Source organism: Rhinopithecus bieti, unplaced genomic scaffold (genome assembly GCF_001698545.2).
Source record: "Rhinopithecus bieti isolate Rb0 unplaced genomic scaffold, ASM169854v2 scaffold_28836, whole genome shotgun sequence".
In the NCBI taxonomy this organism is placed as follows: Eukaryota; Metazoa; Chordata; class Mammalia; order Primates; family Cercopithecidae; genus Rhinopithecus; species Rhinopithecus bieti.
Genome location: NW_016812481.1, coordinates 49,272 through 62,284, shown reverse-complemented (window position 1 = coordinate 62,284; position 13,013 = coordinate 49,272). Strand labels below are relative to the sequence as shown.

Here is a 13,013-nt window from a genome sequence, read left to right as displayed (position 1 = left end):
CACAGCATATTCTAAGTATTTATCTAACTTGTATTCGATTTTTGACTTTTGTACAGTTTAATTTTTTTCTCTGTTTTAAATAGTGTTGCACTAATAAATTTTTGTGAACATCTCTAATCTTACTTCCTTAAGATAACATCCAAGAGGTAAAATTATTGGTGCAAAGTCCATGCACATTTTAAAAGAATTTGATAAATATTGCCAAGTTTCTCTTCAGAGAGTATCAGTTTACGCTCCCTTGAGCAACTTATGAAAGGGCCGTGTTTTACCTGTGTGCACATAAATACACATGGGCACGTTAACTTTGCCCCAAAAGTTTGTCTAAAAAATTAAAAAATATTTAAATATGAAACTTTTAACAGACAATGATGACACTATCGGTATCTTTTATTTTATCATTTTAATAGGTATGCAGTTATATCCCATTGTAATTAGGGAAGCATATTTCACAGCTATATGGACAAGGGTTGTTTACAGGCAGGCAAAGTGGTGTTAAGACTGCTGTAATCATCTAGATATGAGAAAATGAGAGCATCAATTAGAAAAGTTAATGGGGATAGAATGGAAATCAAAGAGCAGGGAGATTACTTTTGGGAAGTTACATTTGGTAAAATAATAAGTTTTATAGACAACAAAAAAGGCGGGATGATGATCTATAATATTCTTAGTGATTTTGAAATCCTAGGTAGGAAATTAAGGGACCTGAAACAATGTGAGTTTATTTGTTTGTGGTATAACTTACATTTAGTTAAATGTACTAATGTTGATAGATAGCTTATGAGTTTTGACAAATACATAGTCATATAACCTTCACTATAATCAAGATGGAGATCAGTTCCATCACCACCCCTAATTTCCTCATGCGCCTTTGTGGTCAAACCCTGTTCCCACTCCCAAGCACTGGCAACCGGTGATCTGTTTTTTTCCCAGACAATTTTATTTTTTCCCAAATATCTAAGAAACAAACTCATACAATATGTGTAGGCTTTGGAGTCTGGCTTCTTTCACTTCATGTGACATATCTGAGATTCATCCATGTTCTTGCATGTATTCCTTTTTATTTGTAAGTAGTAAATCATATAAATATACAATTTCTTTATCTACTTACCAGTTGAAGGATCTTTTTTTGGTTGTTTCCAGTCTGGGGTTACTGTGGATAAAGCTGCTATAAACATTCACATACGGGTTTTTGTATGAATGTCAGTTTTTGTTTCTCTTTTTTAATTATACAGAATTACCATAGTTTGGTTATAAGACACATAGTTTTAACTTTATAAGGAATGACTAACCACTTGGCATTTCCATGAATAATGTATGAGAATTGCTCCAAATTTTTGCCAGCACTTGACATTGTCAATATCTTTTGTTATTTTAGTAGGTGCATAGTTATATCTCATTGCATTGTGGTTTTGTTTCGCATTTTAGGAACACTGAACATATTTTAATGTATTTGCCAGACAATGTTTTAATTCTTCTCTTGATTGATGGTTATGACACTAAAGAAAAAGGATAAATCAGTTTATGACATCAAACAAAAACATTTAATTTCCTAGGTCATGGCTTAAGATAACAAAATAATAGTTTAACAGTAAGGGATGAAGTAAATCCTTTGGGACAGGTCTAAGATATTTGCTGAAGATAGCTGATACAACTAATTGTGCTTTAAAGTAATATATGAAGGGTTGAGGAAAAAAGATCCCAGAAAACAGTATAAGAAACAATGGGTGTGATATAAAAAGAATAGCAAAAATAAAACTGATGGTTTGAAGGAGAAGCAGTAAACATGGTTTGAAATAGTATTTCCATCCATCTATGCACCAAAGAACACAATGTTAGTAATTAGAACAATGAATTTGAAAAGTTAATAAAAACAGATAAGTATTAGTACTCCTGAAAGTTGCTGGCAATGGGCATATGAAATATTTCTAGAGCAGTAGGAAGATAAACCTTATTTGATATAAACAGTTTTGACAAATTGGGAAGCATAAAAACACTGAAAGTTTAGAATGTGTCCATTAATGTGGAAATGAAAACATTTTATAGAGCGTTGGAATCAGGATGAAACATACAGAGAAGTGCAAATGCTGTGTGGGCATATGACCTAGAGCAGATTTGTAGAATGCTTTCATCCGTGTATTGTAAAACTGGAGGAGAGGCGAAACGATAGGTTCCCTCACTAATCTGTTGGAAACTCCATTGTGCTCTAGCAAAGATCAGTTATCTGCCCTCACAATGTTACTGTTTACATGAAGAAATTAAGATTTTGATGCTAAAGTAGAAGTAAACAATGAAATATAAAGTAAAATTAAAATAAAAGTATATGATAGATAACATTATATGTAATAGAAATAAAAGTAAGAATACAGTAGGAATCATCAACACAATGTATCCCTTCATTTATTTATCAAATTCCTGTTGAGTGAGTTCTGAATGAGCACTGAGAAAAGTTGAGTAAATAGAGTGGTAAACTTAACACAATTCCTCTTCTGATGAAGCTCATACATTAATCAAGTAATTTAATTAAAAAATGACAAATGTTAGCAAAGACAGGGTGCTTTGAAAATGTAAGGTGCTCTGAAAATGTAAGGTGCTCTCCAATTAGTTCAAATTTAATATGAACATTTAGGATATATGAAACTAGGATTAATAGAAAATTATAACTAGAACACATATTAGGGTCCAGAAAGCAAAGACCAGAACAAATTGAAACTTATAAATGAAATATCAGTTATGCTACTTGCACAGTGGTAGAATGTTGAGTTGGAAGAACTGTTGACTTAATTGCACTGATCTCCATTTAAAAAAAATGGACAGGAAGGAGTTTAAGAGGTTATTGAAGCTCAAAGTAAGGAGAGAAGTTGTGGAAAGTTTGCTTAAATGGATTCACTCCCAGGCACAGTGGCTCACACTGCAATCTCACATTTTGGGAGGCCGAGACAGGTGGATCACCTGAGGTTGGAAGTTTGAGATCAGCCTGGCCCACATGGTGAAACCCCGTCTCTGTTAAAAATATACAAAATAGCCTGTTGTGGTGGCGCACACCTGTAATCCCAGCTACTTGGGAGGCTGAGGCAGGAGAATAGCTTGAGCCCAGGAGCCGGAGGTTGCAGTGAGCCAAGATCACGCTACTGCACTCCAAGCTGGACGACAGAGCGAGACTCTAGTTCAAAAATAAAATAAATAAACAAATAGATTCATGTGTCTAGGATAACATGACAATGATAGCATACTGTCAAACTCTGTGACCTTTGTGAAACTGGAATGAAGGTTGAAATTTGATAAGACTGTGGTATTCTATTCCATCTTTTATTAATTTGTCTATTCATTCTTAAAACTAGTATTTTCTATATGTCAGACATTGTGCTAATAAGCATTGATATGAAGTATAAGTAATAGAGAACATGATCCCTGACCTCATGAAACCTCATACTCTTGTTGGAAGTGAGAAAGACACCAGAGCAATTACAGGAGAATGGCGTGAACCCGGGAGGGGGAGCTTGCAGTGAGCTGAGATCCAGCCACTGCACTCCAGCCTGGGCGACAGAGCAAGACTCTGTCTCAAAAAAAAAAAAACTTTTAGTGAGATTTTGTGGATTTTGTTCAATGATACATTCTCCATTTTTTAACTTACTTTTTTCTGATCTTTAAATGAAGACCATTTTCTTATTTTTATTTATTTTTTATTTAAAAAAATTAGAGATGGGGTATCACTATGCTGCTCAGGCTGGTCTCAAACACCTGGGCTCAAGCCATCCTCATGCCTAGGCCTCCTGAAGTGGTGGGGTTACAGGTGTGAGCCACCGTACCCAGCCTCATTTTCCATTTTTTAAGGGGAAATTTTTTTTTTTCTTTTCAGAGCTTTTCATATGTTACAAATATTAGTCATTAGATTGCCATGTCTTCTAAAAATATTTTCTTTTAATTTGTTACTTATTATTAAACTTTGAGAATGGTGATTTTCAATGCAAACTAGTTTTAATTCTTAGGTCAAACGTGATAATGTTTTTCTTTTATGGTTTCAGGGTTTTGTTTTCCTTTGCTTTGCTTTGTTTTGCTTTGAAAGAATTTTAAAAAAATTTAAAGCTCTAGAAAGATATTCTCCTTTTTTGTTGTAATGCAATCATATTGGTTTTTTATATTTAGTATTTTTGTATATGTGGAATTTATGTTTTTTATATATTAAATACCAGCTTAGCGCCATGTATTGAATAGATATTTTTCTTCTCCAGTGATTTAAAGCATTACCTTTATCACATACCAGTTTCAAATATACATGATCTGTATTGAGATAATTCTGTTCTGTTCTGCAGTTGACAAGAATGTTACCATTTCACACCAATAAATGTAATGGATCCCAGAATTTTGCCCACTTTGCTGAAGGAGATATCAGAGCTAAGGGATTTGCATGACGTCCTGTGACCAGATCGACAGGCATCCTGGGCTGTGGAGCCCATTTTTCTTACTTAAAATTCAGTCATTTTCCTATTCTGATGCAAACTACGATTTGAGATCAACAGGAAAATAGGTCACTTTATTCTGTTTTACCTTGATTCTTTTTCAGCAACAGAGGAGTATTCAAGCTGTAGTAGGCATCCGTGCCAAAATGGGGGCACATGTATAAATGGAAGAACTAGCTTTACCTGTGCCTGCAGGCATCCTTTCACTGGTGACAACTGCACTATCAAGCTTGTGGAAGAAAATGCTTTAGCTCCAGGTAAAAAAAAAACGATATGCATCTTTGGATGTGCTCATTGTCATAAATAGAAACACTTTTTGAAAATATTTATGAATGAATATTTAAGCCTGCTTAATCTGGATCCACTTGACAATTCCTTTTACTTTTCTGAAACTTACTGAATAATGTACCTGATTTACAAGAGGAAATGTCTTTTTGTTAGGCAAATTCTTATTCACATGAACTTGTTGAAATATTGCTATATAGAGGCAGTTTATGGAAAATTCCACCCTCTCACAAACTTTTTTTCTCTTGTGCATCCTAAAAAAAATGGATGTATATATCTGACTGATAGAAACACTTTCTCCTCAAACAAGTAGTTAAAGAAATACACGTTTGATTTATGTCTGGCATGGTCATTTAAATGAGGCTTTAATACATGCTTAGTAACACGTTTTCTGTGAGGGTTAAACTATTGGTACCATTTTGACTGTGTGAGAACTAGTAGAACATGCTCAAATGTATTAAGTAAAACAAGATGGCGATTTTATTTATTTAAATTCATAAGTATTGTGCTTTGGATTTACTTCAAGAGTGCACCATTTCTGATTTTTATACAGAAATTTATGTGCAGCATAAAACGTGTTATTCAATGACTGCAAAAAAAAAAAAACCTATTTCAAATCAGCTTTTCTTAATAATATCCTGCATAGTGAAATGTAAATTTTTTTAGTCTGTTTTTAGATCTCAGCCTTTGTAAGTACAATTGGCATTAATTACACAGAAAATTGCCTTTGTCTACTTTGCTACAGTGAATATGACTTTATATGGTTTTCGTTTTAGCCTTTAGAAACTGCTTGACAAGGTGCCGGAAAAATTGTTTCTACATCATGTCAGCTTCAATTCCTGCAAGGGGCTTTAAAACATTCTGACATAACCATAATAATCATAGAGTGCTTTGAATTCCTTTATCTCTCGGGAGATCAAAGCAACATGCAAATTATGTTTGAGGCATTTGTGCGAGGAAGGTATCAAATGTTATTTTTATTCTATCCTGGTCTAAATGGAGAAACTGAGGCACCAAGAGGCTAAGCAATTTAGAGTAATTTGCCCAAGAGGCAGGCATCGAGACACATGCATCTTTGCTAAGTTTTATGGATGGCCTTTCTCTTCTGCTAAGACTTTTTGTAACTGAGATAAAAGTGAAGATATAAGGAAAGACAAAATAAGATAAAAACATGAAAATTAACTCTTGCCATTTTTTCCTCTAACAGATTTTTCCAAAGGATCTTACAGATATGCACCTATGGTGGCATTTTTTGCATCTCATACATATGGAATGACTACACCTGGTCCTATCCTGTTTAATAACTTGGATGTCAATTATGGAGCTTCATATACCCCAAGAACTGGAAAATTTAGAATTCCATATCTTGGAGTATATGTTTTCAAGTATACCATTGAGTCATTCAGTGCTCATATCTCTGGATTTTTAGTGGTTGATGGAGTAGACAAGCTTGCATTTGAGTCTGAAAATATTAACAGTGAAATACACTGTGATAGGGTTTTAACTGGAGATGCCTTATTAGAATTAAATTATGGGCAGGAAGTCTGGTTACGACTTGCAAAAGGAACAATTCCAGCCAAGTTTCCCCCTGTTACTACATTTAGTGGTTACTTACTATATCGTACATAAGTTTGTATGAAAACCAGACTATCACCTTTATTGAAAAACAGCCAGTGTTTTCATTTATCTTTGCTTGCACATCTGCTCTGTTTTGTTTTTTCTACAGGAAAAGAAAACCAACTTCTTTTTTTAATATGAGTAAACTTGTATGTCTGTTTATTTTATAAAATTATTTGAATTCTTTTTAATGTCTGAATATGAAGGAGTTCTTGATCCTAAAGAAATTTAGTGGCACAGAAAACAAAGTGAATTTGTTAGCATAGTTATTCCTATTTTTATTTCTTCATTTTAAATCATTGCAATGTAAAGTAATATTATAAAACGGTAATTACATCATATTATCAGTCACAGTTTTCTTTCCAATAAAACACTTAACTTTTGCTATTTCCTCTATATAAATATATAACATACATTTTCTAGATTCACAAATTTAAATAAATTACTCAAAAAATGAAAATGGTTTTGTAAACTTTTATTTTACTCTTTACATTGAGTTGATTAATTTTCCATACTAAGATTTTCATTCGGAATCAAAATTAAGCAAGTTGAATTGAAAATTTGAAATATGCTAAACTATTGTTCTCTTCCTATAATTATCTAATTATAACATAGTAATTGACAGGTAGTTGGACATGTACACTCAAGTCTAAGAATATATGAGTGGATCATTTACCCCCACACAACATCTATAAGGGGGAAACAGTATTTTTCTAATAAGTATTCTTCTATGGCAGTACCTGCAGATCTGCCCTTCTTCTTCTAAAGGGTAAGTCATTATCTGTGTAATAATACAATTTATGGGATGCTCACTATGCCCTGTTTCTCTTCTAAACAATTTACATGTGATGTCTCATTCCTCACAATAATCCTTGTAAAGTGGGCATTATTACCATGATTTTTATAAAGAACCTAAGATACAGAGACCAAGGCCCATGAGCTCATAGGGCTGAGGTAGGATTTGGAATCAGGCCATGTCTTCTCCAGAGCCCACATCCATCCTTTCTCTATATTGCCTCCCACAGATGTGCTAAAATTTCTTTAACTAATCCTTTATCCACTATTTGTGTAGTCTCCCATTTTTTATTATTACAATGTTACTGTAGTGAACATGCTTAAAAATACATTCCTTGGATATCTGACAAAGTGTTTCTGAAGAACAGACTTTCATAAGTAATAGTAAAAAAAATAATAAAAGTTTTGGTATGGTAAGTCTTTTTTTATGAATTGATTTGTTTAATGATCACTATAACATAGTGAATTACATATTAACCTATGAAATTTGTACTACATGTTATTACTCTCCTTCTGCCCATGAGAATCAGAAGCACATAGAAGGTAAGTAATTTTCCTAGTAGTATAGCCAATGATGGAGAATTTCTGGGACAAAGGATGACTATAATTTTCCATTTCGATTGGTACTAACAATCTAAGTCCTATCAATATGAAAAACTGCTCCTTATACCCCACACATCCTCATAAAATTAACAATTTTGAAATATTTCCAATCTTGAAGATGAAAGTATCTTCTATTTGTAGCAGATACTTGAAAATTTTTCAAATTTGCCAAAACTTGAAAGCATACATCCATACAAAGACTTGTATGTAAATGTTCATAGTTTATTTGTAATAGCTTGAAAACTGGGAATCACCCACATGTCCTGCGACAGATAAATGGTTAAGCAAACTTTCACATACATATACAACACAGTACAACACCTGGGAATTTCATAATAACTATGCAGAAGATTTTAAACTGCAGTCTAACAAACTTCGTCACTTCTGCAAGGAGGAACTCTAAAGTAAGTATTGTCCATCAGAATGTCCTGCATTGAGTCAAAATAATCAGGCCTTCATACCATAGCCTCACTCAGTACTAGATTCAGGCTGCCAAAGAAGAGTGTGACCCAAGAGTTAAAACTGACAACTGGATGCATTAGTCCATTCTCGCATTGCTATAAAGAACTACCTGAGACTGGGTAATTTATGAAGAAAAGAGGTTTAATTAACTCACATTTCCACAGGCTGTATAGGAAGCATGGCCAGGGAGGCCTCATGAAACTTATAATCATGGTGGAAGGTGAAGGGGAAGCAGGCACGTCTTACGTGACTGGGGGAGGAGGAAGGAGGAGAGGTGGGAGGTGTCGCATACTTTTAAACAATCAGATTTCGTGAGAACTCACTATCAGGAGAGTAGCAGGGGGGAAATCCACCCCCATGGTCTAGTCTCCTCTCACCAGGCTCCTCCTCCAACACTGAGGGTTATAATCGGGTATGAGATTTTCATGGGGACACAAATTCAAACCACATCACTGAATGACTGACAACTTTTTATCTTGTTATGTGTAAACATGTCATTTTCAAAACATTTAAAAGTTCTCATGATATCTTCAGTCCCTGCCTAAAATTTACTATAATCTAAATTTTAAAATTTTATTACTTCACAGATTAAAATAGATTTTGTTTTCCATATATACTTTTCAACATAGATTTCAGTGATTTCATTATATTGTTTTTCTTTTCTATTACCAGAACAGAAGGAAGTAAATCATTTGACAATGTTCATCATTGCACTGTCCAATATAATTTATTTATTTTTAGTTAGATAATAACATTTAGGATTATATAATGCTTTGGTGTTTGGAAATATAATTATTAATAATATTCTTTATTTTTATATGGATTTGTAGAATATACAATTAAATAACAAATTGCCACCAATAGCCAAGAGGCATTAGAGCAACTTTTAAGTTGCTATGAACTTGCTTGGCTATTTTTTTAAAGTCACTCAATATAATCAAAGATAATTTAGTATTGTATTTTTAACCATCATCTTCAAACTCATACATGTAGAAAAAAATATAGCACTGGAACGTTTCTTTATTTCTTCTATGGAGATAGCCAAGTACCTTGAGTATTATTTTATAGATTCAATTTCAGAGCCCTTCTCTCTCACAATATCTTCCAGCCACACCGGCTCCCAAAGTACACCAAGTCACTAATTACTGATGAATATCTCAAATCCATTCATTTAGTATTTAATAAGTAGCTAATTACATACCTAATTGAAGGTACATAATATAGGAGGCATGATAAATTATATATAACAAATAATAAAAAGTATATAAAGTAAATCAGTATAGACAAATGTTGCATTTGAAATACATAATCCGGGGTTATGATGGCATTTATGACCACCAGAATCATGGATAGCTCTGTAAGAATGAGAAATTTATCTTTAATAACCACCCACCTCTTTTTTTTTTTCCGCTGTTGACCAGTCTTCTGTTACCTCCTTTTGTATTCATTCCCTGAATTGAGAGACTTCCTATTCAAAGCTATGAGTGTCTACAATTGCTCTTTCTTACTCTTTTCATTGGTCAAAATTTGCAATTTGAAAGAATAAGCTAATATTAGTTAATCATTAAGAAATGATTAAATTAAGCCATCCTAATTTTCAATTGGCTTGTTTTTTAGGGCACATAGAGATAATTTTTTGGTTGTTGTTCATCTGTTTCAAAATATAAATTTGTCAACTCACATTGAAAACCTCGTGAGCCATACATAGTATTTGTCTTCAACAAAGGTAATTTTCTGTGTAGCAAAATTTTTCTCATTATTCAAAATTTTGTCTATCATTGATCATTGCAAGGCACCTGTGGGATACATTAAAGCAAAAATATAGGCTTGCCCTTCCCAGAGTGTACAGTTTAGCTGGGTTGCTTTCCTGTGTGGAAGGCAGGGATGTTTGCTTATTTCCTGTCCCTGTGATTTCAAACCGAGGGTTTCATCAACAGACTGGGGAGTGTTATTAAGAACCTTCCCTTGAGTGCTTTTACCACAGCTCAGTGAGAATTCTCAATGAGCTATACTGCATTTGTGTTCAGAGAAAACAACAATAAAGTAGTATTTATTTCTCTGGGCTGACATCCTAATTATAGAATCTAAAACTCTGGGAAAAGTCCAGATTTTGGAGTTTTTATTATATTTACTCATGAATTGCTTCATAAACTTTCAAAGCCAAGGCTTTAGTCAAAACACTTTTCAGATTCCAACTATTTAAGTTAGCTTGGGCTGCCACAACAAAGTTCCATAGTCTGGGTGGCTTAAACAACAGACATTTATTTCTCACAGTTCTGAGGCCTGACAAGTCCAAGATCAAGGTGCCAGCAGATTTGGTATCTCTAGTGAGGTCCCTTTTCATGGCTTATAGAAGGCAAAAGGCTGCCTTCTCATTGTGTCTTCACACGTGGAGAGAGAAAGAGGGGAAGAGAGGGTGAAAGAGGGAGAGGGAAAAGGAGCGTGAGGGCAGAGAGCACATGAGTGCTCTGGTCTCTTCCTTCTTTTTAAGACACTAATCCCATCATAGGGCCCCACCCTCATGACCTCATCTAAACCTAATTAACTCCTGAAACCCCACCTCCAAATACCATCACATTTGGGGTTAGAGCTTCAACATACAAATTTGATGGAGGGAGGGGGCACAAACATGCAATGTACAGTACCAAGTGTTGAATGTAGTGATATTTAGGATGGTGTTTTAAAACATTCCTTGCATAGCTTTTAAAATATCAGTCTATAGTAGATCCTAGTTATAATGTGATTTCCTATTAGATTCAAGTAAACATTTATATCAAGCCCACTGAAGATAACAGTGAAAGTGCTACATGACATTATCTTAAAGTTGGTGTATTTTTTCAATGTATTATTTGGATTCAAATATTTATTTGGATTTAATATTTTTTTGATTCATACTAATAATTATATCTACTGAAGTTAACAGTGAAAATAGTACATAATGCAACCCAAGGAATGGGTGTTCTTATAAATACCACTTTACTCTCCTAACTTCAAGCCACTGATAAAGAAATTGACTCATTGAGTCCCTCTTACCAGGATACAGACGATTATGGATAGTTTCTGTTATTTTTGTAATTTACTCCCCCTCATTTATGCTTGCTGCCACAATCATCTTCAAAATATGTAATTATGCATAATATATATAAAGAGAACCACATGTATATTTCTTTATTGATATGAAATCTGTGGATTAAGGATGATAGTAATTTTCCAGAAAATATACGTAGGAAAAATACATTTATTTATTTATTTATTATTTTATTTATTTATTTTTTTGAGGCGGAGTCTCGCTCTGTCGCCCAGACTGGAGTGCAGTGGCCGGATCTCAGCTCACTGCAAGCTCCGCCTCCCGGGTTCACGCCATTCTCCTGCCTCAGCCTCCGGAGTAGCTGGGACTACAGGCGCCCGCCACCTCGCCCGGCTAGTTTTGTATTTTAGTAGAGACGGGGTTTCACCGTGTTAGCCAGGATGGTCTCGATCTCCTGACCTCGTGAACCGCCCGTCTCGGCCTCCCAAAGTGCTGGGATTACAGGCTTGAGCCACCGCGCCCGGCCGGAAAAATACATTTATTTGTGCTTCCAAATCCTTTCTAAAATTGATTTAAGGTGACTAGATGTATAATTTATGTTGAGAAAAGTATTAAACTTATACAAAGACATTTAGTTGCTATTTATATATCAAATATATCTCAAGAATATAGTCTTTCCTTATCCTAATTTCTTAGGTATATTAACATGCATTAATTTTTATGATTTGTCATAGAGTCACCTAGCTATTAACAAAAAAAAAAAAACCTGCAAAAATTCCTCCCACAGTCTCAAACCCTCCTTCAATTCTCTACTGTACCCTTTTGCCGACCTCACCATCATAGCTTTGCTATTTTAACAAATATATTTAGATTTCTTTATTCCAGCTGGAGGAAGCTAAATAGTGTAGAAGTTATTCTGTAGATGAAATTCAAAGATCCTCCAGAGATTACATGTCTTTTTAATGTGACTTTTACCGCCCTTTCTGAATCTTGTCATTAAATCCCTTGAATCTTGATTCTATTTGATATATTAATTCTATTTCCTTTAAATGGTCAGCAGACTGACAGCTCATCAGTGAGTTTTCCTCTATCACAGAGCTCTGTGTTAACAGCAAGCTATGTAATCTACCCCATGCAATGAAGGGAAGAATAAACAAAGGTGGAAGGAAGAATAAACAAATTACATTTCCGTATAATTGTGGCTTTTTTCTTCCCATGTGGTACACTCAAAGGAGAACATCTGTTTGAGAAAAAGAAGCCATCATTATTATCAGCAACACATCTACATGGTCTAAAGGCATTCTTGGGTATCACAAAAGAACCTTTAAATTTAAGAAATACATTGTAGGTATCATTGGAACAATACTAGTATCTGAAAACTGATTCTATAATCAATTTTGAAGAATAAGTATATTAAAATGCCTACAGAGCATTTTAGAATTCCATGAGGCCATATACCAATTGCTCATCAATAAAGTTCTTGGCACTGCAGCTAATGGAAAAAACACTGAGTTCAGTAAATGCTCAGAACATGCTGGAAATATAGAAAGAATTAAATGTCTTAAATTCATGAAAAAAAAATCTGAGAAAGTCACAAAACTTAGAAAATTTTCTAGTAAAATTCATTTTACACATCTTAATGGAGACATATATGAATTTTTAAATATAAATCCCAAATCCACTCCTAATTTTTATTTTTTAATCTGAAGAGGTAAAATATGACATCTATATTTGATTAATGTTGTCATCGTTGTTGAATTAGGCCT

At 34.0% G+C, this 13,013-nt stretch overlaps 1 protein-coding gene across 1 annotated transcript in view; it reads left to right on the top strand.

Annotated features, from left to right (window-relative positions):
- MMRN1 (multimerin 1) overlaps window positions 1-7,571 on the top strand; it is a 60,715-nt gene extending 53,144 nt beyond the window's left edge. Inside the window, exons 7-8 of the mRNA XM_017896402.1 lie at window positions 4,562-4,714; window positions 5,950-7,571. Coding sequence (XP_017751891.1) covers window positions 4,562-4,714; window positions 5,950-6,371 — 575 coding nt within the window. The 3' untranslated portion in view covers window positions 6,372-7,571. The remainder of the gene's footprint in view (window positions 1-4,561; window positions 4,715-5,949) is intronic.
- The last annotated feature ends 5,442 nt before the right edge of the window (window positions 7,572-13,013 follow it).